The 27,081-nt window shown below is 36.7% G+C and overlaps 1 protein-coding gene across 4 annotated transcripts in view; it reads right to left on the reverse strand.

Moving 5' to 3' along the window:
• Positions 1–27,081, reverse strand: part of Immp1l (inner mitochondrial membrane peptidase subunit 1) — a 44,188-nt gene that overhangs the window by 1,123 nt on the left and 15,984 nt on the right. For 2 of the 4 annotated variants that reach the window (XM_027422321.2, XM_027422324.2), the window contains 5 exons: positions 25,548–25,657; positions 20,963–21,096; positions 18,968–19,056; positions 15,205–15,331; positions 256–366 (listed from right to left, as the gene is read on the reverse strand). In XM_027422321.2, coding sequence (XP_027278122.1) covers positions 256–366; positions 15,205–15,331; positions 18,968–19,056; positions 20,963–21,067 — 432 coding nt within the window. In that variant the 5' untranslated portion in view covers positions 21,068–21,096; positions 25,548–25,657. Of the gene's footprint in view, positions 1–255; positions 367–15,204; positions 15,332–18,967; positions 19,057–20,962; positions 21,135–25,547; positions 25,658–27,081 lie in introns of all 4 variants that reach the window. The other 2 variants (XM_027422320.2, XM_027422323.2) reach the window with 1 other exon arrangement.

The raw sequence follows: 27,081 nt of genomic DNA on the forward strand, positions 1-27,081 counted from the left end.
CTCAAAGGCTCCCTAAGCTACTACTAGTTTAGTTTGAATTTTATTATAAAAACTTCTCTTATTCCCCATAGGAGCAGGGATGGGAGAGGATAATGTTTTGTCTTTAGCTCCTAAGTAAAGGTAAAATGTTCATCAAATGTAGTCACTGCACCATTAAATCAACTTAGCAGCCCAAGGGTCTCAAAATTCAATTTGAGAACCACCACCACCCCCCAACTCAGAGAAAAAGCTGGCATTTTAGGCATTAAAGCATACCTTGAAGAAGATCCGTCCTCGTATTAGTCCATATGGTATAGGCCCGTAGTACCTGGAGTCTGTAGAATTCTGTAAGTTATCACCTTCTAACCAAACATGACCTGTTGGCACCTGGGATTAGTAAAGACAGCAGGCCCTTTAGAAACAAGAAAACCTCAACAGAGGACTGTCACTAAAAATATATCTCTATGGTATACACCTAGAACCCACACACAGGAGACTGAAGTAGGGGATCATGAAATAAAAGCCAGCCTGTGTGAAAGAAAGACTTCATTTGGACATACAGCATATGTCCTAAAGGTTTCCTTTGTTCATGTCACAAGAATGACTAGTTTTGTTTTCATTTCTTACTAAATAACTAACTAAATATCAAAGGGTTCCACATTTTTAAAAGATCACTTTATTATACAATTCCCAAACATTAATTTATCAAAACCCCAAACTAAGGTTGTAAGAAATCAAAACAGTGTGGCAGTGTCATTAATTTAATAGACTTCAAAAGAGGTCATTAGGCTGCTGACTGAAAATGTGCCCTCCTGTTGTAATAACAGCATAAGCAGGGCAGCCAGTCAGCAACATCCTGGGGCCAGTTCCAAGGCCAGACCTATTAGAATGCTCATGATGAACTAAGTGGTAATGGATTGTGACATCAATTACGGATAATCTCATCATTTTATTGCAGTGAGCTTGTCAGAGTTCTAATTAAGACCCCTGTCCTGCCTTTGTACTGGCCATATCGTCACTGCCTTATATGTTGATAATGACCATCAAGAACCAGAAGGACCTATTATAAAACCATCAGTTGCAAATTAATGACAGTGACCTTCTATTAGATGAAAAGAAAACTCCTGTGTATTAAGTGGTAAAAAGTTTCAAGTGTTTACTCAATTACAATCCTTTTAAGAAGGTGATAGTTTTCAAAAAATGCATTCCTCTTATATTCCTCTTATTATAAAGTGCATTCCCCCACTAATATTCAGTCACTGTAAACTTAGAAGGTACTTTCTGGCAGCAATCTGTACACTACCTTTTTCTGTTTTTATTTTACAGTTTTTTATAATACAGGAAAAGTTGATTCATTGACCAGACCAAAACAAACAATCTATTGGGATGATTGCATTATTTTTGGTAAGGCTTAATAGGGCACACTATATTTTCTTTTTTTTTTTTTGTATCACAATTTTCTTTTTGTATAATCTTACAAGCATTTAAATTTTAAGTTCATTTTCCTAAGATTACATTTCTGGGATAGATATCTTGATTAGAGGAACTAGTTTCGGGTCTTAGAGCTGATAACATGTCTAGTGACTACCTATATCATAAACTGACAGGCAGGGAAGTGTAAGATATTCAAATAGAAAAGCAAGTATATCTAAAGTCACGTGCAAAATGAACACTGAATCTGGAAAAGCCAACTCTACCTATCATATTCTGAAGTATTACTTCCAGAGAAGATGCAAAATAAAGAGCTCTTGTATTTATATTTCTAGTTTCTCAAAATGTTTGTTCCTGGATCCTAAAAAACAGGTGCTATGTATTAATGAGTAAGGGATACCAGTAAGAACAAAAGAAAGCTGCTTTACAAATAGGGTAATATACTAACAGTCTTGGGAGATTGCCACCAGCTAAGGCCCCATGGCATTTACATTCCACCTTGCTTTGTGATTTCCCCTCAGTTTGCCTGCCTAAGCCAAAAGCTCTGACTTTTTAGGGCACTTGTATAATACCAACCTTGCTTGGGGTGCTGGGTTAAAACAACATCCTACTTCACGTTCTTTTTGTTGTTTTGAGACATTGTCTCATGTAGCCTGGCCTCAAACTGTAGCCAAGAGGATGGTCTTGAACTCCTGATTTTCCTGTAGGATTGTACATATGCATCACCATGGCTAATTTTCTGTGGTGTTGGGGACTGAACCCAGGGATACTACATTCTAGGCAATTGCTCTACCAACTGAGCTACCTCCCCAGACTGCTTTTGTGTATCTCTTTTCACTGCTTTTATGACAAAATAAACAAGAAGATATTAATGCTACGATTTTATTTTTTGTTATTACTTTGTATTACCATTGTCATTAAATTTTTGCTAACCCAGTAGTAAGAAATAGTACTTCTGTATCTTTATTTGCTTTTTTCTTGGTTTCAAAAATTGATTTACAAGCACAGATTCTTGCCAAGGCAGTGTTTCTCATCTCTGGTTAGAAGACGATTAGAAAACATATTGTACAAGTAATGGATTTTACAAAATAAATTAGTACAGATTAAATTGAGTTACCGTGTGTGTGTGTGTGTGTGTGTGTGTGTGTGTGTGTGTGTGTGTGTACATGCCAAGAAGTAAAGCTGGAGGCAAATACCTTTACCTGCTGAGCCATCTCCACTCTGCAATTCTGAGTGAGGCCAAATCTCTTTATTTACAAGACAGTGTAAGGTCTAGGGATACAGCTTGGTGGCAGAGTACTGTCTAGCATATATGAGTCACTGTATTCATTCTCCAACACCCCCAAATCCCCTCCAAAAAACAAGCCAAGCAAACAAAAAATACAAAACCTGCTTTGCTATGTCACTGCTACTAGTACAGTATTTTTCACTGGTGTTTCCACTACATTGATTTGGTTTAATTGGCAAAAAATTAGTCTCTACATTTATTTTCTGATTATATTTCATTCAGGTCAGCAGAGTGATTGTACCTGCTTTGCATATAATGGTCCTCATGATCTCAACTTTCCTATCAACATGCAAGTGGTTCTTATGTAATATAATACAGACTATATAAGTGGGCAATGCTCTCTCACAGCCTATTTGTATTTTTTATATTATGTTCCACATGATTATGGATTTATACATTAAATATTTACCCTTTACCTATGTGTTGCTTCTTATTTTATTTTATAAACATGAGTTCAATTTCATATAGCACCTCAACCAGAATGGGGCCTTAAGTATTTGTTAGAGGTAAGTATTTATAAGTAGACCTTCCCTTCAAGAAGAATGACCTACTTGTGTCCTAGTTATGACATGTTTATTTGGAAATAGACAAAATGAAGTATATAGGATAATAAACTTTACAATTACAGAAAACAGTCTTCTAAAAGAAATACAGAGGGCTGCAGATATTGCTCAGGGGTTAAGAGCTACACTGGCAGAGCACCCAGTTTTGATTCCTAGCACCCACGCAGCTGCTCATCCCCATTTGCAAATCCAGATTCAGGGGATCCAATGCCCTCTTTTGCCCTTCTTGAGCACCAGGCATGCACATCATGCATAGATATACATGTCGGCAAAATACTCATACACAAAATAGTAGAAAAAACTTAATCTAACAGGAGGAATAATAAAAACCCAAAGGCAGATACTGGGGTTCAAGCTGAAAATCAGAAAAGCAAAGTAGCCAGCCAGCAGCTCTACCAAGGCTGAAATGGAGATCCTGTCTTCCCTGTGACTGGAAACTGAATCTCACATGAGACCCTTTGCTTCTTCCTTATATACCACTCTAGTGCTGGGATTAAAGGCATGAGCTGTTTCTTTTTTATAGACTCAGGGTTGATTGTTTATTCTGTTCTTTCTCTTGGAGATCAGTCTTGTACAACCTCCTGAGCAATGTATGAACACAGTTGTTTTCATGTTTTGTCCGTCTTCTATTGCTCTCAGGCAGAATGGAAACTCTACTGCCCCTTCTCCATTATTGCCAGGAGTAAGTGTTTAAATTACATAATTTTATGGAGAGGGGTGTATGTGTGATTGTGTCTGCATGCCCATGTGTGTATGGAAGGCAGAAGGTAACATCAGGTGTCCTCTATCACTCTCTTATTCCCTTAAGAGGTGGTTTCTGAACCTGGAGCTAGGCTGGAAGCCAAAAAATCTCCAGTGATCTTTCTGTCTCTGTCCCCTACAGTGCTAGGGTTACAGGCACCACAGTCACTCATGCTTTTTACATGGGCGACTGATTGATAGAGGTTCAAACTCATGTTTGTTCTGCAAGTGCTCTTACCCACTGAGCCATGTCCCCAGCCTAAATTACCTATATTTTAAATCACATGTTTTAAAGCAAGCTTCATACCAAAAAGAAAATGATTTTCTGAAAGGTGGTGGTGGATACCTTTAATTCCAGCATGCATATGGCTTCAGAAGCAGGTGGATCTCTGAGGACAGGGTGAGTACCAGAAAATTTAGGGCTACAAAGAGAAATACTGTCTCAAACAAACTAACCAAAAAAAAAAGGGGGGGGGTAAGAATGACTTTGGTGAAGAATAACAGCTCTAAGATTAAGTGTGCTTTGCCATTATATATACATATGCATACATGTGTTTCTTAAACTGCTTTACTTTTGGGGGGTGATATTTCTACTGGTTTTTTCTAGATAGTATCTCACTATGTAGCCCAGGCTGTTCTTGAAATCACAATCCCCTTATTCAACCTTCAAAGTGCTGGAGTTACAGGTGTGTACCATCTACCAACACACCCAATTTAACTTTATTAATGCCTTGTTTTTCTTTGTTTATTGAGATAGAGTCTCACTATGCAGCCTAGCCTGGACTAGGATTCACTACTGTAGAACAGGCTGATCCGGAATCAAAAGAGATCTCTCTGCCTCTGCTTCCCAAGTGCTGGGATCAAAAGTGTGGATTGCCATGCCTGATGGCTGCCTGATACTTTAAAGAGATTTATTTTAAATTTATGTATATGTTTTGGTCTGCATGTCAGAATGCACACATGCATACAGGTGCTCATGGAGACCAGAAATGGGAGTTGGAGTGATAGGCCATTGTGAGCTCTTAGTCAATGAGCTGTATCTTCAGCCCTCAGCCTGATACTGTTCAAAAGGGAATGCTGTCTGTAATCATGACAGCTTCACTTATGTTTTTTAAGCTTTTGGACTCTGGTATACAATGAGAGCTAGCTAGCCTCCAATCCATACAACAGCCTCTGCGGCACTGAAGAGTGCAAATAAAAACTACAGTTACATCAAGCCACATGAGAAAGAAGTTTACAGCAATTTTAAAGTATGAACAGGGAAATATGTCAGACTAATATATACTTCTGTTTTAAAGCTATTATGACCTTATAACTAGGGCTAGAAAAGATTCTAATAAACAATGTTTCACAAATTCTGAATTTAATTTGTGATAAGAGACTGTTGTACTTACTTACTTCCTGAGCTGTGATAAAAGCTAATCTCAGGGCTGGGAAAGATGATCCAGCCTGCAGTTTTCAGCTATACTCACTGAAGTCTCCTGAAGTGCCTTCTTTTTAGTACCAGCAACAAATGTAATTGTCTCCTGGCCTGCTGGTGTCCATTTATCCCAGGCAGCTTTGCAAGGCAAGCCACAGGTGGTACCTTTCTTGATTCAAGTGAAATCTGATGAGTGCTTCAAATATCAAATTACACATCTACTAAATTGTAGTCACTCATTTATTTTATTAAGCAGACTAATTTTAAAATTTTTTGACTAAAAAGTAAGATATTATATGTTGATTTTCTAAATGTTTCAAGAACAAAAAATCCTCAGACATGTTTGTTTTAACTTAACTTACTACAGATCTTAAGGTTTACAAGCAATGGCATAGGTATACATTGGCCCTATCTATGGCTAATGGCTCTCCTAATCAGTGCATTAAAAAATGAAGGCAGAGGCCTTGCTCAGGGATACCTGAGGCCAGGGCACTGCTCATGTCGCAGCTGAATCCATTCAGAAGGATCCAGACCACCCAGGGACTGCCAAGGCCCCAGTAACAGTACCACCTCCTGGATGGAGGTGGTAAGTTTGGGCCTGTTTCCTCCCCGGTTGTCTTCCTCTGCCCTGCTCGGGGATATCTGAGGCTGGGGGACTGATCACTGCAGTAGATCCCATTCGGCGGGATCCAGCACATCCAGAGACTGCTAAGGCACCAGTTACCAGTCCCGCATCCATCCACGGGACTAGAAAGAGAGAGACATCTGAATATTGGATCTGTTTGCACCTGCCTGAAGGGAATCTTGGTCCCGAACCCACCAGGAGAGGAAGAGATTCCTTCTACACCCACCGGAAGAAGCGATGGGAAGAAGACAATATTAAAAACATATTCAACAACAGAAAAACCAATATGACACGGGAGTCGAGGGACCCTAGACCAGCAAGACCTGAACATCACAACTCACATGAAGCAGAAGAGAATGACCTTAAAAACATCTTCATGAAAATGATAGAGGGCCTCAAAGAGGATATGAGAAAATCCCTTAAAGAAATGGAAGAAAAAAAAAAACAAAAAAATACTAGAAATACTAGAAATCAACAAATCTCTTAAGGAAAAGCCAAGAAAATATAATGAAACAGCTGAAGGAAAAAATTCAGACAGTTAAAGACCTGGAAACTGAAATAGAGACAATAAAGAAAACACAAACTGAGAGAATCCTTGAAATAGAAAAGCTGAGTAGATAATCAGGAACTATAGATGCAAGTATAACCAACAGAATACAAGAGACGGAAGAGAGAATCTCAGAAGATACACTTTGGGTCTTATTTACCAACTGGTACTTTGTTCTTTTGATCCTTTGATTGGTTGACACATTACTAAAAGGTCTAGTTGTTGTTACCTTTGGTTTTATAAACTTGTCCTCTAACTGTAAACTTACTTTCCAGTAGTTCATTATAAAACTATGAATTCTTTTCTCATCATTAGAAGTATTATTTATTACATTTATTTAGGGTGTATGTGTATGTGTTGTAGGAGTCAGTTCTTTCATTCTACCATAGTTATCAAGATGGAACTCTGCCCAGCAACAGGTATCTGTTCATACCTGTTCATACCTTAGATACACTAAGAGAAATAGACTCATTGACCAAAAAAAATCTTAAATCCAACAAGTCCCTAACACAAAATATCCAGGAAGTATGGGACACTGTGAAAAGACCAACCTAAGAATAATAAGGAATAGAAGAAAGTAAAGAAACCCAACTGAAAGGTGCAGGAAACACATTTAACAAAATCATAGAAGAAAACATTCCAAACCTAAAGAAAGACATGCCAATGAAAATACAAGAAGCCTACAGAACACCAAATAGACTGAACCAAAATAAGGTCTCCTCACCACATAATAATCAAGACATCAAACATACAGAATAAAGAAACAATATTAAGAGCAGCAAAGGAAAAAGGTCAAGTAACATATAAAGGGAAATCTATCAGAATTATACCTGACATATAAGAATAGTACTATAAAACAAAATTCTAAAACAGTATGTTAGCAAACTAAGTTCAAACTTTTTTAAGTGCCTTAGTTCAGAGAAGGCACCAGAAACACTGAAGTAGAGAGGCCTAAACGATTCTTTACTGTTATCATCTAAGTGAAAACACTTTAGACTAGCAAACTATTAGTGATATTTATCTTCTGAACTACTGTGTTAGCTATAGGATGAAAGAGCCATGTCATCTCCGTAGTGAATTTCATTTTAGCAAAAGAGTAAACATACTCCTCCATACCAGCTGCAATTAAAGCATTAGTAGCATGCTGTGATTGATTACCTGGAACTGTTGCTGAGAAATGGATGTGTACTACAGCTTTTATCACTTGAATTTGAGAAAAAAAAAAAAAAAAACCCGTAAGTCCCTTGCTTAGATATAGTGTAGTAAGTGACATTATTAGGTAGTCCTTCTATCTAAATGACATGGGATTTAGTGTATCAGCAAGTTATAATAAACAAACCTTTTCATCTGATGATTCCTCTCCCAACACAGAAGTACTTTTTCTGTTTATAATATAACTGGCAATACAAGAGCAGATGGTTGTGACTCTTAGCAAAGATAAATGATACTTAAACAAACAGAAAAATAGCATTAGGATACTCAGGGATTTCAACTGTATCCTAAACAGTCTACATGAAAGGAATATTAATTTTAACTATAGAAAGTGGCCATTTTCCAATGCTACCTAATTAGTGAGGTTATTTTGCAGGTTATCAGTTAGCTTGATTGAAATATTTCCTAGTGTACCATAAAACATCTTTCTTTCTGCTGTGTGGTTGCATTTCAAAGTCCAAGTCCTAACATGATCCCACAAAGGCATCATACACTTAGTTTTTCTGAAATACAGAACTCTTTGTTTACCCCAGTAACAAAAATGATATTATGTCCTAAATTTGATAGAGATATAAGCAACATTACATTATTTATTCAGCCTCCATCACTCAAACCTAATTGTACATTACAATTTGGTGAGGATTTACCTTCTGTGTATAATACTGGAATCTGTATTATCAAAGACCAAGAAAAAGTTTGCCTGTTTTGTTTAGTTTTTGTTTTTGATAACTTTAAACTAAATGTGAAAGCACATAAATATTTATTTTTTTTTTTCTTAACAGCAGCAAAAGCTCTCTAGGTCACAATCTCAGAAATACACTGATGTTTCCGTAAACATATGTAAGGCAAACATTATGGTCTAGAAATTGAAGCTTTGTTTGAAAGATTTAAAAATGAGCCTGACAAGATAGCACCAAAGACACAGATACCTGTTGCTGGGCAGAGTTCCATCTTGATAACTATGGTAGAATGAAAGAACTGACTCCTACAACACATACACATACACCCTAAATAAATGTAATAAATAATACTTCTAATGATGAGAAAAGAATTCATAGTTTTATAATGAACTACTGGAAAGTAAGTTTACAGTTAGAGGACAAGTTTATAAAACCAAAGGTAACAACAACTAGACCTTTTAGTAATGTGTCAACCAATCAAAGGATCAAAAGAACAAAGTACCAGTTGGTAAATAAGACCCAAAGGTATATACATGAACATCAACTGACACACAGAAAGCTTTATAACCACACAACCTAATGAGAAGGCACTGAATTTCACAAGGACAACTGGAAGGTGTGGCCTTGTTGGAGGAACTTCGTCACTGTGGAGGTGGGCTTTGAGGTCTCATATGCTCAAGCCACATCCAGTAAGGCAGACCACTTCCTGTTGCTTGCATTTCAAGATGTAAAACTCTCAGCAACTTCTCCAGCACCATGTCTGCCTGCATGCTGCCATGCCCCACCATGATAATAATTGACTGAACCTCTGAAACTGTAAGCCACCCCATTAGATGTTTTCCTTTATAAGAGTTGTCATGGTCATGTTGTCTCTTCAAAGCAATAGAAACCCTAAGACAGAAGTTGTTACTAAGACTGGGGTATTGCTGATAAGCCTGACCAAGTTTTTGTTTGGAAGAATTTGGACTTTGGTACTTTTAGTGAGGAAAGTAGTGAGATTCTTTAAGCTCTGCTTAATGGGCCATACTAGTAACAGCATGAAAGACAGTGGTGCTGAGAATGACTGGAACTGTGGGTGCATGGACCAAGAGGTTTCAGAGGAGAAGAATTATACTATGTTGCCTAGAGACCAGTCTTGTGATGTTATGATAAAAACTGTGGCTGATTTTTGCCCTTGTCAAAGAGTAAGGCTAAAGTGAAGAGTTTGGGATTATTTCCATTGGCAGAGGAAATCTCAAAACAGCCTAGAATAAACTCTGTCATGTAGTTATTAGTGGTAACTCTAGTGAAGAATTATACTGAAAAGGAGAAAGCTGAGCAGGGTAAATTACAAAATGTAAAGTTTAAAGAGAAAAGGAACACCAAAAAGTGGAATAGAACTAAGATTTTTTTTCTTTTTTTTTTTTTTTTCTTTTTTTTTGGTTTTTCAAGACAGAGTTTCTGGCCTCAAACTCACAGGGATCAGTCTGCCTCTGCGTCCCTAGTGTGCTGAGATCAAAGGCATACGCCACCACCACTGGGCCTAGAACTAAGTCTTATGTTCAAGCAGGTAAAAAGATTAAGAAATGGAATAAAAGGAGTGGTGACCTCAGGGCAAGATCCCATCCAGCTAAGTTTCTAACTTGTAAGAGGAATTAAAGAAAAACTAAGAAACTTTAATCCCAAAATTCAGAATGCAGAGGCTGGCATATCTCTGACCTTGAAGCCATCGTGGTTTACAGAGCAAGTTCCAGAACAGCCAAGCTTAGGCAGTGAAGAAAACCATTGAAAAAAAGAAAATGTTGGAGAAGATGTATTTGAAAGAGGTGGCCATGTTCCAGCCCCAGTAAGTATCAGAACTTGGTAGTTTTGGCCACATGGTTTTGGCTTTAAGGATAGAAGAAAATGGAATATTCCTCCAAAGCCACTGAAGCCAGGCATGAGTCAGGGATATCCCTGAATGGAGGCCTAGAGAGGCCACTTGCATGAAGCTATGAAGGTGAAGCCTAGATTGCCTTGGAGACCCCAAGATGTTAGAGATGCCAAAGCTATGGGATACCTGCCCAGGAGAGCTGCTAAAAGGGAGTGGAAGCAGCCCAAGAGAAAGAAGTGTGTTGTAGTCAACAAGGCTGAAAGGAGTTAGATACCTGAAGAGCATTTGACATCAGACATAGAGATGCAGAGCTTGGAGTTTGCATAGCTGTTTTTCTGTTTTGCTTTGGTCCAGTATTTCCTCACTATGCTCCTTCCTCTATGTTTTGGAACAGTAATGTATATCCTGTGACATTATATGTTAGAAGTATATGATCTACTTTTTGATTTTGACTTTACAGGGAATTACAGTTCAGAGATCACATGAATCTCAGAGGAGATTTAGGGTCTGTACCCAGGTCTCTCTCCCAGTGGGTGCAGGTGGGTCTAAGACTCCAATGGCGGAAGCCTCTGGATGGTTTGGTTTGCCGAAAGTCTCTGGGGGATTCAATGGGCTAGGGCTAGAAAGGTGGCCTGGTGGTAGAGCTTACTGCTCTTAAAAAGACCTAGTTTGGTACCCAGCACCCACAGCAAGCAACTCACAAGCACTTGTAACTCTAAGTTCAGGGGAACCAACTCCCTCTTCTGGTCTCCTCTAGTACCCTTACAATACAAAACACAATCACATACAAATAAGTAAAAATAAAAATAAATTCTAAACACACACACACACACACACACACACACACACACACACACACACACACACCTAGCTTCCCTGGAAAAACTAGTAATGTTCCTGGTCATAAGTAATTCCTTTTCTTTTTTAAAATAGCAAGGAGAAATGCATTTAAGAAAAAGAAAAATTTAATAAGATTGGAGATGAAACAATAGATAATTAGAACCTATTCTGAGAGATGTAATGATTTGGGAAGGAATATATATGTCGAGACAAGTTCCTGGTGTTTGAAACACAAACTCCTGTCTGAAATAGGTTATCTACTTAAACTTCCCATTGTGTAGTTTTACTATCGGACAAATACTGCAACTACATATTTAATTGCCATAGTTTTCCTATCAGACGGATATTGCTACTACCTTCTTGAGTTGTAATTATAGTGACTAAATAAGGTGGTCCTTCTAAAGAGTTTCAGCAATACTAAATGTTACCAACAATATTTCAGTTGTGTACCCTAAACACAGAAACACTAAAGCCAATAGAACACTCCTTTAAGAAAAAAAAAAAAATGCCCTCTAACTTGCTCATTCATTGGACATACAAAATTTGATAAACATTTTCCTTAAATAGAACATAAAAGCTCACACTTTATAATTCTCTGGTTGTCTCCTCTGATTACTCAGAACAGGGACTTTGATCTAAACCTTTTAGCCCTGATATTCATATTCTAGTGACTTTAACAAAGAAACCAGCATACATAAATTGAGGTATTTATTAACTTAATAAGGATGCCTTTTTTGTTCTGTCTCTTGACAAAACTCTTTCTGATCTGAAGTAGATTCTTTTGCTAAAACAATTTAGATATCACTAGAATATGATATGAGAATAGTCATAGTATGAGAATAGTCATGTGAGGATAAAAGCATATGACATATTGACAATTTTGAAGAATAAAAGGATACAATGCTCATAAAGAAAGCCACAGCAGAAAAACAAATTACCTGACACCAGGCTATCATCTTCACATCATCCCTATCAGCTAACAATTACTCCATGTCTAGATCTATAGCAATATATGTCAAAAACCCTTTACATGGCTGAGCCAGACTCCACTATCAATGGTAAATAATGAATTAATAGACTATTGGGCAAACTCTCTCAATAGAATAATCAGGCTATCATGGTTCAAAATGAAGGAACAATGATGAAGATGAACTTCAATTATTAGCTTACATTAGGGATGAATAGAGGTAAAGCTGGTTTGAACAGACATGACAATTGTATAATTTGATAGCAACACACAAAACTGAAAGTAGAAAATTAAGCTTTAGTTATCAAAGCAGAGTATATGCTGAGTAAAGAAAAGGCCATCACATAAAGAAAAGCTTTTCTTATAAGCTGTGTGATAACAGCCATGTAATTGTGGAAAGAACCAACACAGTACATCTGCTTGTCATTCTTCAATTCTACCCCTTCTGTACTTTACTGCATATGGAGGGAAGTTGATTATATGCAATTTTTATTACAGATGTTTAAAGAGTTAAAAAAAAGACTATGCCAAGACTTCATTTGATTTTGTTACATTTTGTTAATTAATAAAAGGAAGAACTTTCTAAAGCAAGAACCCATGCCTGTAATCCCAGCTTCCTAGAAGGCTAGTCAGCAGGACTGCAAACCTGAAGGCATCCTTGGCAGCCTAGTTGCTCAAGAAACAAAGGACATCATGGTGGTTTTAGGCATCTGTCTCCTCAACCCCTCTTGTCTAAGAGAGTTCCCCAGTTGTTCTTGGTCTCTTATGACCCTGACCTCCTATAACACCCCTTCTGACTGACTGCTGTAAGGCAAGGTCCTACTATATAGTTTCAGGGTCACATTGAAACCAGACTAGAAATCATCCTGTTCAGCCTCTCCAGTGCTGGGATCACCTACATGTACCAGTACATCTATGATGACATTTTTGAGATGCACTAGTTAACTATATCCTAGAATGATCTCAATTCACACTTTGATGTTTTCTCTTGATTAGAATTAAGTTGTTTTGTCACTATTGTTTGGTAAGAGTGCCATAAAAGTCGGCAGCCCTTCTTTGTGCTTTAATCTACATTATATTGACCTTGACCACTGTTGGTGGTGGTGTCTGGCAGGTTTCATTCATAAGGATTTGTGACATTTATTGCTATATATTGTTGCTATTTCTTATGTAATGAGCATCTCCAAATAGACACTTTAATACTACAGTTTTTCTTCAAAACGAGGTGATTCTATAGGATTGCAGAAAGAATTAAAATATGTGAAATATAATGGACAGCATGTTTTTGATATATTGAAACTATACTTCATGAAATATTTTTTCCAAATTTAAAATACAAAGAAAGATTCTTTTTCCCACAACATTGCTGACTGGTCAAGCATGATGTGCCCACTGGCATACTCATGGCAAGTCTGTTGTGGAGGCAGCCAAGAGCTTTCTAATTGAATTTGAGGTCTGTTCTTCAGGACGGAATTTACTTCAGGTGCTGTCAACCTGACACAAAGCCCTTGACTTAGAAGGTCATGGGCCATACAGGAAAAGTACAGCAATTATTTTGCTAAATGAATATGATATGCCTATTATAACTACCTATAAATAAAAATTTGTTAGTTTGCCCCCAAAATAATTATGCTTATCTTGTGTTGGCTGTTGTTGTGCTTTATCACAACAACAGAAACACTAAGACATCCCCATAAGTTAGTACTGTCATCTCTGATCAGAGATGTTTTATGTCAACACAAGATGGAGGACTCTCAATTGAGAGATAATGTCTACCTGAGATCCTGTAGGCAAGTCTACTAGGCATTTTGTTGACTGATGAGGGAAGGCCCAGTTCACTGTGGGTGGTGCCAACCTGGGTCAGATAATCCTAAGAAAGCAGGGTGAGCAAGCCATGAGGAGCAAGCCAGTAAGCAGTGTTCCTTCGTGTTCCTTCACTCTGCTTCAGTTCCTGCCCCCAAGTTCCTGCACTGACTTCCCTCAGCTGAAATAAAACTTTCCTTCCCAAGTTGCTTTTGGCCATGGTGCTTTATTAAAACAACAGAAACACTAAAACATCCCCATATGTTAGTACTTTCATCTCTGATCATAGATGCTTTTTTTTCTTAGTGATGACCAGTTAATGGAGAGAGTCACAGTAAGTAATGTTAAATGTTCAACCACAAATGAGACATCTACATCATCCCCTCTAGGACTCAGCAAACATCATGGGATAGAGGGCAGCAAGAATGTAAGAGCCAGCGCATGGGGTAGAGTACTATGGAACACTGTTTTCTGGATATCAAATGGCTATTCACTCTGATTACCAGATGAGACCTGATCAAAATTAGGTCCACTGATACCCTGTCATGATGTAGGGAAGATTTTGTTAGGCCCAACCCTGCCTGAAGAGCTATTGGCAGTTAATGGTTCATAGAGTGTGGTGGGGGGAGACATTTTCTATAGTGGTACCCATTGGTGGAATAAATATCTTCTCACCTATCCATGCTTTTATAAGCAACCCTAATAAAATTCACTGGATCACCACTACCAACACCAAAACCAAACCAAAACAATGAAAACAAACATGAAAATAGATGGCGAACTCAATGGCAAGAAAAGGTAGATTAGCTGGAATAGCAAGAGTAATGGGAGATGAATATCATCAAAATGTATCATATATATGTATGAAGAGATCACAATGAAACTCACTGTAAAATAAACAATTAATATATGTTCGTACAAACACTTAAAATCGTTATTTATTTTAACTAGTTAAAATATTTAAATAGTTACATATATATGGGTGTGTGAGTATGTGAATAAGAATGCCTGTGTCTAAAGAGGACAAGGTGTTGGATCCTCCTGGAACTGGAGTTATTGGTGGTTATGAGTCACCTGAGGTGGGTGCTAGGACTCAAACTTGGGTCCTCTGGAACAACAATTTGTGTCCTTAACCACTGAAACATCACTTCAGCCCAATACAAACATGTTTAAAGATTGTTTTATTTTCTCAGTGTATTCAGTTAATATTAATCAACCACAATAGCAAAGAATGACATAATTAAAATAATACTTACATAACTACGGTTTTTAAAGATATCTGATGTACCAGTGTTGAGGATTTTGTCTCCTTCCAAACCAATTACTCTTTTACAAATATTTGATTTTGGATCACATGGGCTTTTTGCAATTACAATGTCACCTCTGAAGAAAAAAGGAAAAGAAGTATTAGTATTATTACCAAGCATACATAGAATTGCTTTAATAATTTTATAAGGCAACTTAAAGAAATACACACCCTTTATCCTATCTTACACTGACCCTGCTACACATTAATCATGTTTGGAAGTCACTATAACTGAATTTAGAGTCAGAGCCCAAATGGAGTCATAAAAAAATTCCATATAAAATTACTGATAATTTCTAATAATCTCATGAGAATTATTTCTACTATGTATTATTTCTGTATTCAACTAATTACAAAAAAGCTATTAGTAGTTGACTCTACAGCACTAAAAATGAAGAAACATCATCTATTTCTCAAAAGTTCAAAAATTAAAGAATAACACTGTGTAACTTAGGTAATTCATTTAAGTCATAATATACAGTATAGACTTACATTTAAGGGAAAATTAGACAAAACAAAATAAAACACCAAAAGCAAACATATACTATAAAATAGAATATAATGTCAAATATATAAAAGTAATATTAGTCTTACTACTAATAGAAGGCCTGAGTCACATAAAAAGTAATATTCTACATGGTAAGAGAAAAATAAATGAATACATAAAAGTCTTATTCCTGGCATGGTGGCACATGTCTGTAATCCCAAAAATCAAGAAAAGAATTATAATTTGGAGGCTAGTATGAACTACAAAGCAAATTCAAAGCCAATCAGAGCTATATAATGAAACTGTTCTATACACCCATACCTGCACACCTATCACACAACTGATAGCTCAACCAAACAGAATGTAATGGTTTTTTTCTGTGTAAAACAAGGAATATATGAAATATGTTAACATTTTTCAATATTTAACATATTTACTAATTGTATGTGATTCCAGATATAATTTATATACTTTGACGTTATTTATAATGAAAGATACAAATTTCAAAATAACATACAAATCCATACTAATAAAGGGAAGCTTATAATTCAAAAACTTAATCATTGGGCTAGCCAAGGCAAGCACGCCTATTATCCCAGCTTTTGGGAGGCTGAAAGAAGTTCAAGCTCAACTTGTGCTATATAGTAAGGGGAAAGTTAATTTGGGCTACAAGACAAGACTTTGTCCCAATAAAGTAAAACAGAAAAAGAGTAAAGACACATGATTGCCTGCTATACTGTAAGTATTCAACAACTTCTAAGCATTTTGTTAGCCCCCACCCCAAGCTAAGAGGGTTCTGGATTTGCCCAATGATATGAGTGGCTTGTCTGGCATACAGGAGGCCCCATGTTTGGTCTCCAGCAACAAGAAAGGACAAAAGATGAGACTAATTAGTTACCATTAATAAAATTAGGTCTAGGGGAAGGCCAGACAAAATTTTCCCTAACAGCTACAATCAAGGAGGAATCCATTATATCATAATTTTACAGGCAGCACGGAAATTAGTATTGACAACAACCACACCATGAGGCCTCTTTTTCTAAAGCTGAATGGTATCAAGCTATTCAGTTCTATAACTGGGCCAGGAAAGCACTGTTTTCTTTTGAAATGTCAGTGGAAGTGTTTACATGAAAAACTTTGCGAAGACTTCTAAGCTATGACAACCTATCTAGTGTGTCTTGAAAGAAATCATTTTCAAGGGTGCTTATGCAGCTTACATTATTTGATACAACAATCAATATAACCCTTAAGACAAAGTCTGCACCTAACCAGATACTCTAAACACATATATCCTTTAAAAGGACTTTTAAACCCCACTAAATAAACAAAACCAGAACTTAAAATTCCTTTTCCATTACAGTCATTGTTGGTGTGGTGCTTTGTGATTCCCAGAACTTGGGAGACTAAGGCAGGAGGGATCACTACAATTGAGAAACCACTCAAGACTAGATAGTAAGATTTAGGCTAGCATATATTACTCTATCTCAAAATTCAAAAATTAAATTATTAATATTAAAATATAGTCATAAACACCCTTTCTGCCGACTAGTTTGTGAGCTGTTCAAATGCCAATGCCTTACTCATTGTATCATTGCTATAAAGAAAACATACATTATAAAGTAGAAGCCCATTAGCTATTTGTTCATGAATTAGTAATAGGAGATTGATTGTCTTCAGGAATCCCTGAAGGTAAAGGTCAAAAGACCTGTTTATGTTAGATACCACAGGTGCAGACTTTTATTCTTACATAAAACAGAAATAACAGAAATCTGGTCTCCCCTTTTAATAAGCATCCATCAGTAAGGGTCAGAAATTCATCCCACTGAAATCTCAGTCCTAAGCTGTAGCAAACAGAATGAGGGCAGTAATATTTTCAAAGTAGCAGTATCAGCTGCCTACCTTGGTTCTAAAAGTTATTTTACCATGCTTCATATGAATGTCAGATTCCGAGGCACATTACACACTAATGAGACTCCTGAATGAACAGAGCACAAAATGAAATCTTCAAAGAACTTCAATTTCCTGAATATACTTATTTATATTACTCACCTGATTGTTAAAGAGTGCTTCAGATAAAACAACACTAAGCTATGTATTCAAACTCTACTCAGCCAGTCCAGCACACTGTTAAGGACCTTAAAGAGTTACCACGTCACTGGCATTCAGCAGCAGCTTGACTTCAAGCTATAGTGAGAGTAAGTCACTAGGCTATTTTTGATAAAAGTCAAAAGGCAAATGGAGATAACTAAGCCTATTGTTTTCATTTACAACCCCAAATCTACAAGTATGTTTCTTGAGGTTATTACACATAAAAGATCTGAACAACTTCCTTGGGACCCTGGTATGCTATACAGCTTGACTAAGAGTTTTGTAAACAGCATCAAGGGTGAGTGACACTGCAGTCAAAGGAAAACCCAGCCCCATACTGTTCTTCATTTTTCCATAATGGGAAATGAGATACAACAAAGGAACAAGGAGTGCCCAACACTCCCTTCTATACCAACTACCACTAGTGGGAATCATTTGTGGGTTCCTGAGATAAAAGCTAGCACAGACCTTTTCTGATTCTGTAACAATTTTTAGAGAGGTTACAGTTTAGAAAATATAGTAAGTTACTAATATTTGACATCCATTCAAAAGCTACTCAAATAGTATTCCTTGAATAGCACAAGGTTTTGAGCCACTATTTGGAATAGTGTTTGGGAAAATTTAGTAAACAGTTATTTGCCAAGTAGTTACTCAATTTAATAATTCATTTATCAATCTGGAGAAACACATCAGACCAAATTCTTCAATCTCAGGCACATACAAAGCCACTGAACAAAACACTGAATAGTTATCATGACTCTATACAAAGAATAAGCAAGACAGTCGTCAATGGGAGTACCAACCAACTAGAACTCTGATGTGAGGAGCAATACAGTCCATAAGATCCTTGCTCTTGATTTAAAACACTTCAGGAACCAGTAAAGAGAACCAGGCTTTCACATATATTTTATGAAGGACTGCTAACTATTCTGTCATGGATGATAAGGGAAGAGACACATTGACCACAGACACTGTACATGTTTGACTATTAAAATACTCTCAAACATACAAAAAATATTCGATTCAAGATTTTTGTCTACTTACTATGTATAAAAGGATTTTAAACACGAAGTTAGAAATTACAGAAAATACACTTCATATATCTTTCACTACAGTTATATCTGTGATAGAAATTTACCTTTGGATACCATAAAAATGTCGGCTAAGATTTTCTGCAAAGACAATATCTGAATTTTGAATTGTGGGTTCCATTGATGGTCCAGAACACTGAAAAGAAACGTAACCTTCTGAGTTCAAATCTCTTTAAATTTAACAGAAATCATTTGAGCAGGCGTAAAAGAAAGAACACTGGGTAAATATGTTCTTCCTGGAAACAGACCATATTATAAGTGTTTGATGTTACTTTATAAGATACACACAAAGTAACACATCTCTGCTTCTAATTTTTGGCCACCCTATAAAACACTAAATTCCACTGGACCTTGTCTCAGTTTCATAATTATGTAAGTTTCCATCATCAAGAAGAGTACTTAACATAATATTAATTTTTGTTTATCATGCAACTTATTTGTTGCATGAATGATGGACTTCCTTGGTTTTCTCAAATATCACTTAGTACCAATTGTGGCAATTTTTAAAGCAACATTACACTGTTCATTCTCTGAGAACTGATGTCCTTCTTCCTCATTCAAGAAAATGACTACTCAGTCTTATGGAGCCAGAGCTTATATTCGATACTGAAAACCACCAACACAATGAAATGTACTCTAAAGACATTTGTGTCTGTTGCCAGAGAGAACAATTTTGATATATGCCTATTCTGGAATACTGATTGTCACTTAAACAACACAGTCTCCATTTACTCTATCATTTACGTGTAAATACAACCTTTTACTCAAAACTTTCTACTTGGGCAAAATAATAAACATTTAAATAAAATAGTAAGTAACAATGAAGTTTAGGTTTGTTACTTCTAGAAGTACCAATGTCAGTGTCAGGACTTAATGGAAGGAGTATTAGCTAAATACATTTATATCCTTCACTTCAGCTCAAATAAGGATTACTATAACTACCAATCTTTCAGGGTAAATCTAATATAAAAATAACAACAGCCCAAAAAACCTATTGGCTGTCCAGTCAGCCAAACATTGCTTCATTTACATAACAAAGATTTGAAAATTCCGAGTTTTCAGATTTGTGATACTAAGAACAAGCACTAGTTAGGGAAAGAGCCGGTATTAACATTCTGTTACTAATCTTAGCAGAGTAATCATTTAAATTAATGAAAAACTTGATAGTTATGAGTAGATTTTAGAATCAGACAAATTTGTATTGAAATTCTACCTGTCTTACTAACTGTGGGATCTGGAATGAGTCAGTATTCTGAGCTTGGGAGTTTCTTCTTGAGTGGAATGAATTCCTCACACAAGTGCAACAGATAAAGTAAGGTAGTAAGTTTACAGCATCAACCATATTCTAGAAAGCACAAACAGCACTCAAGTGATAACTATTTATAATCAGGCCATCAAGAGGACTGTTTGTGCCCTGCCAGATACAGAACATAAAGATTCAATGGTTCTTACATTTTATTCTGGTGCTGATACAAACATACTCTTTTTACTTGTTTGTTCAGTTTTTATTATTTACATTATTTATTTGTGTGTGTGTGTGTGTGTGTGTGTGTGTGTGTGTGTGTGTGTGTGTACCTGCCCTAGAGTGCCCATGGAGGTCAGAGGACAACTTGTGAGAATCAGTTCTCTTTCCACCATGTGGGTTCTGGGTATCAGACTTGGTGGCAAGCACGTTACCAACTGAGCCATTTCACTGGCCCTGTTTATTTTTGAGACAAAATTTGTTTTCTTTTGTGGTTATACAGGAATCGGGTGGGGGATACTTGTGACAAAATATTATTATGCATCCCGGGATGGATTTGAACTCAGTACCGAGCCCAGCCCACCCTTAAACTCACAGTCCACTGCCTCAGCTTCCAGATTACAGGTGTGTGTTATTACACCCAGTTCCCAACATACCCTCTTATATCCCAATATTTAGAAAGTTTTTATGTCTTGATTTCTATGAACTGAATTCAAGGAAAAGTTCTTTTAAAAATACATGTTCCGTTCCATTAAAAAATCTGTATTTTAAAATGAAATTCCTGAATGTAGAAACTTACCATTACAATACCACCAACGTATTCAAAAGCACAATGTGCTATACACCCATACTGAATGGTATAGCCAGCAAGTCGAAAGGCCTTTCCCAGAACACCACGAAGCATAGTTCGACGTTGACTCTGCCACCACTGGCCTGATGGTGAATTTCAAGAAGTTTCACGATCAGCATTTCTTAAAACAATTAAGAAAAAACTCTAGTGTAAAATGTCTCCCTACACACAGAAAGCATGAACACAAGCCAGGTTATCTTCATCTGTCACTGATCATTTAGGAGACTGAGTTCATGATTTAGATAACCATCATCTCAAAAACCACCTTATAAGCCTATTACTAAGGGGAAGGTCCTTAGATAAGAATGAGCACACCAAATCAGCTCACCCAATCTTTAAAAATGTAACCTCAGAAACCACACAAATCATACAGAGCCATTACTAACACATAATTTAATCTCCTCCCACCAAAGCGCGCGCGCACACACACACACACACACACACACACACACACAGAGAGAGAGAGAGAGAGAGAGAGAGAGAGAGAGAGAATACTGTTATCCTTCTATTACATGTCTCTGTCCTCATTTAATGACTGAGCTTGAGTCTATGTTTAAAAATCTTAAAGTCCCCCTTTGTTTTTTCGTCGTGGATCCTGGAATTCTTTTCTGTAGCACAGAAACCCCAGCTTCATCTGAGGGGAGGTTTCAGAAAAGAATTCCAGCTGCAACAGACAGCAGAACAGTGCAGTGTCTCCTGTTTTGACTGTCAGCTACTGACTACTAATGTAATCAACACACAAGCACCATGAAAGGGCACAAATTTTATATATATATATTATATATATATATATATATATATATATATATATATTATATATATATATTATATATATTGTGTGTACATTATTCACATATATGTATATATACATACATATATATAGGGGTGTGTGTGTGTGTGTGTGTGTGTGTGTGTGTGTGTGTGTGTGTGTATGTGTGTGTCAGATGCATGCCCATGGCAGACATGTGGAAGTCAGAGAACAACTTTCTGGAGTCAATTCTCTTCTTCCACCATGGGTTGAGAGGATCAAACTCTGGGCACCCAGCTTGTGTAGTTAGCCAAGCCCATTTAGGTACTGAACCATTCCTAGTATCTATTCCTTCCTTTTGAAAGATTCCTTATAACTGTTTAAGGAACTTGTCCTTCCCAGACTCAAGCCCTTGTTCAGAATAGTCCCCACCAGCCTAGGATTATAGGTATGTGCTACTAAGTCTGGTTAATATTAAATTACTTTTCTCTCTTTCTTTTTGTTGGGGAGGGGTGCTGAGACAGTCTTACTCTAAAGCTCATGGTGGTCTTGAACTCAGGATGATCCTTCTGCTTTCGGCCTCCCAAGTGCTGAGATTACCCTATATGTACCACCAAACTCAAGTCAAGCATCAATTTCCTTAATATTATACTAAATAGAAAGTTGTTCATAGGAGGTAAGCACTGACTATTCAGGATAAATATCACATTTGCATTATCTTTTCATATAGTTCACCTCTATAACTGACCATATATATAAGCAGATAAATAGATATAAATAAATTCCTATAAATCTATACATATGTGTACTGGCTAGTTTGATATCAACTTGACAGAATCTAGAGTCATTAGAGGAGAGAACCTGAACTGAAGAAATGCCTCCATAAGATTAGGCTGTTAAGGCAAGCCTGTGAGGCATTTTTTTATCTGTGATTGACGAGGGAGGATGCAGCCCATTGTGGGTGGTGCCATGCCTGGGCTGGTGGTCCTTGGTTCTATTAGAAAGCAGGCTGAATAAGCAATGAAGAGCAAACCAGTAAGTAGCATTGTTCCATGGCCTCTGCATCAGTTCCTGCCTCCAGGTTCCTGACTTGTTTGAGTTCCTGTCCTGACTTCCTTTGATGATGAACTGTGATGTGGGAGTGTAAGGAAAATAAACCCTTTCCTCCCCAACTCGTTTTTTGGTCACAGTGTAGTTTTTTGGTCACAGATGTAGTAACTCTAACTAAGACAGTATGTATGTACAGGGGATTAGGAAAAGTTACTATGGAAAATGTTTATTGTTAAATTCAGGCTACATAAGTAGGAATGTGTACTGTACTGTCTTTTTAACTTACTTTGTAAAAACAAAACAAAACTTTTTTATTACGGTCTCATTATAGCCTAGACTTGCCTCAGCCTCCTAACTGTTGAGGTTACAGTCATATGTCACCAAACACAGCTGTGAATAAACCTTTCTTAGAATAAACTCTTTGGCCAACAAAGAGGTGTCTTCAAGTCATTCATTAATTCATTCAACAAATATTAATTAAACTAGTACTACATTGCAAACATGATTGACTAAGTTCATTCAGTCCTAGAAATACAATGGTGAACATGGTGCCCATCCTCATAAACCTTAGAGTTTGCTGGGCCAGATATTGTATACACACAAAGGAAACAAAAGCATAAATATATTAAATGATTTCTATAATGAAAAATATGATAAAGTAATTGAAAACAATGAGTTATCTGTTCAGGATGTATCAGGAATGATTTCGCTAACTAAGAGAAACGCCATTGATGTTAGTTTCTAAAAGAAAACATAAGAAAATTATAAGCAGACAATGGCATGAATGTGTGACAGAACTGAAAGAAAACTGACCAATGAAAAATGTAATGATACTCAAGAGACCGGAAAAGGCATTCAAAGTCTCAAGGACTTTAGACTTTATTCCAAGAGTAATGAGAAACCACTAACCAGTCTTAAGCAGAAAGAGTAATACAATTGCTCTGCCATATAATTTTTACTATTTTTGTTCATCAAATCATCAACTGAAGGACATTTAGATTGTGATTTCTGCAATTATCAACAATGTTTCCATAGTTGTACACATTCTATACAGAAATATGTTTTCAGTCCTTTTGAGTTTAAATTCAGAAATGGAATTGTGGTCACAAGGTAATGCTATGCAGAACTTTGCACAGTACTCTTAAATTGCTTCTCAAAGCAGCTGTAATCTTTTACATTTTTTTTTTACCAGAAACATATAATCATTTCATTTTCTTCACATATTTACCAGCACTTAATAATATCCATTTTATTATTGCCACCTACTAAATACATGATGTGATAGCTTCATTGTGACATTGATTTTTGTTTAGTTAGTAAATAGTTTTAGTTAATAAGTACTTTCCTATGCACATTGGCCATTTGTCTATTTCCAAAAAAATGTCCACTTAAGCCATTTGCCCACTTTCATAATTAGGTTATTATAATTTTAAATTTAGTTGAATTAAAGATTTTAAGCATGCTGTGAAACATTCTCACAATCCCAACATTTATGAAACGAGGCAGGATGATCTTGAGTTCAAGGCCAGGTTGTGCTAAACAGTGAGACTCTGCCTTAAAAATAAAAATAAACAGGAACCATTATATAAGTTTACTAAGAAGATTCAACTTCTTAGTGGATGCCCATTGTGGATGACACCATTCCCTGATCTGGGTCTTAGACTGTGTAAGTATAGAAAAGCAACTCATATTATCGATAGCTTTTCAATCCTATAGAAAAGTGAAGTAGCTATTGGCACACATGTGTTTGTTTTCTCAATCAAGTCATGAGTTGACATCAAGAATTCCTGATGTAAAGCTAACCAGTAAGCTAAGAGTTAGTTACAGGCGTGTTATAGTTTATGACTGCTCTAACAAATTACCATAAATCTAGCAGCATAAAACAGCACAAATATATAAACTCACAGCAAGAACTCTGCTACAAATCTCACTGGTTAAAACCAAGGTGTTAGCAAGGTGCAATATCCCATCTAGACACTTTAGGTAAAAATCCTTGTCTTGGCCTTTGCTAGCTTCTAAAGCCACAAGCAAAATTTGCTTCTGGGTCCCTTTCCTTCCCTCTCAAAGCCCTGCATTTCTCCATCACTATATGGTCTCCTTCCCAATCTCTAACTCACAAAGACCCTTATAGCTATATTTATCACATAGTAATCTATGATGACTAACGTTCTTATTTTAATCCTATCTTCAAACTCCTTTTAGCATGTACAATAAAGTGTTAACCCGTTCAGGGACTAGTAGATGGAGATCTTTAGAGGGCCGTTTTACCTATACTAACATATCAAACTAAAAATTATCCAACTGTATTTCCAAAAAGTAGAAATGGCATAAAGTGGCAACCTTTTGAAATATAAATTCAAATTCTTGGGGCAAGCCTAAGATATATAGTTATATACTTTGAGAATGTGGCCCTGTTCTACATTAACAAGTCTTCCAGGTGACTCTAAAGCACAGCAACATTTGAAAGATACTGTTCTAAATTCTCGAGGAGGCAACGGTCACCTGTAGCCTCAGGAACCTTGCTCATCTAGTCATGCACTGCCACATGCCATACAGCTTACCATATCTGAGTTGTGCTGAAAGCAGAGGTGGGAAGTGTGAGCATTCAAAATTGAACCCAGTCTGCTGAGCATGCCAGGCAGCACCTACCACTGAGATACAGCCCCAGACTCTTCCACTTCTTTTATCTTGTAGCACCTTCTTACTAATTTGTTGAGGCTGGCTGGCCTGACTCACCTTGTAGCCCAGGCAGGCCTTGAATCTGCAAATTTCTTGCTTCCACTTCCCGAGTAGCCGGGATAACAGGCTTGGGCCTTCAAGACTGCGCCTCAGAATTCTAAATCTACCTACGAAACAGAAGATGACAGCCTTTATTCCCTATTATATTTAAATGTTCTAAAAACTATGTCATTAACATAACAAATCAATTCCTTTAAAGAGCATGCACTTTATCAAAATAAGTGTGGGAAAGATAAGAAAATCTAATAATGTTCACAAACAGTGACTGTCTTATACTATATATAACAAGACATACAGAATGATCTTCCTTAGAAATACAACAAAATTCAAGTAGTGCTGGTTTTTCCACATTATTCTATATTACTGACAGGAAGATTTATAACAGAAACTATCCTGGAGCACATAGTTGGTAATAGTTTCTTCTAATATATATGAGAAAATGTCAGGCACCAAATAACAGCAAGCCCTTATGTAGTAATGCTCGCTGTGTGCCAGGCACTGTTTTAATCACTCTACAGATACTAACTCACTCCATACTTAGGCATATCATTTTACAGATGAAGAAACCAAGGGGCAGAGAGTTTGATAACTATTCACACAGTGCCCTTTGGCCCTAAATTCTCCATCTATGCTATACATCTCTCACTTTCAGTGAAAGAAATGTTTTAGCAGATATCCAATAGATATATGGGAGTAAAGTGTCACATGGAAGAAAAAGAGAAGTTGGATTTGACAGTAAACTAACAAGAAAAGCTGAACAATGGGAATTTTGGAAGCTAGACACAAGTTAAAAGATTCCTCTGTCCTTAGATGTTTGGAGGCACAGGCACCAACTCTACAATCCTAATAGACTGAGTGATTTCAGACTTCTCCAAACCTCAATTAGCCAACAAATGATGACTTAGGCATGGAATTCTTTGAGAAGGCATTTTGTTTCAACAAAAATTTCATTTGTCAAATATTGACACTACAGGTTTTTAGGCAACTAAAAAGATGATTAATACTATTTTGTAACCATTACTGCATTGATTATAAGAGGAGGACTCATTGTCATTTATATAAATGTTTCTATTAGCAGTGAGCAGAGCATGGTGAATCTCAGTCCTGGGAAGTGGAAGTAAGCAGATCATTAGTTCAATGTTATATTCAGCTATACAAGAAAAAAAATTTTTTTCCTTCTTTAGTTTTTTGACACAGCGTTTCTTTGTAGTTTTGGAGACTGTCTTGAAACTCCCTCTGTACACCAGGCTGGCCTTGAACTAAGAGATCCACCAGTTTCTGACTCCCAAGTACTGGAATTAAAAGTATGCACCACTACCACCCAGGCTAATACAAGGAATTTAAGGTCAGCCTGAAATAACTGAAATCCTTGCTCAAAAACAAATAGAACCTGTGTTTACTTTCATTTGGGCAGAAAAAAATTACTTTGACATATCTGAGATGAAATTACTTTAAGAAAACACATTTTCCCATAGAAAGATGAATATAAAGCAGATGTAAGATACGTGTCCATTTCAGATACTTAAGGAGG

This window comes from Cricetulus griseus, chromosome 6, assembly GCF_003668045.3.
Source record: "Cricetulus griseus strain 17A/GY chromosome 6, alternate assembly CriGri-PICRH-1.0, whole genome shotgun sequence".
NCBI lineage: Eukaryota > Metazoa > Chordata > Mammalia > Rodentia > Cricetidae > Cricetulus > Cricetulus griseus.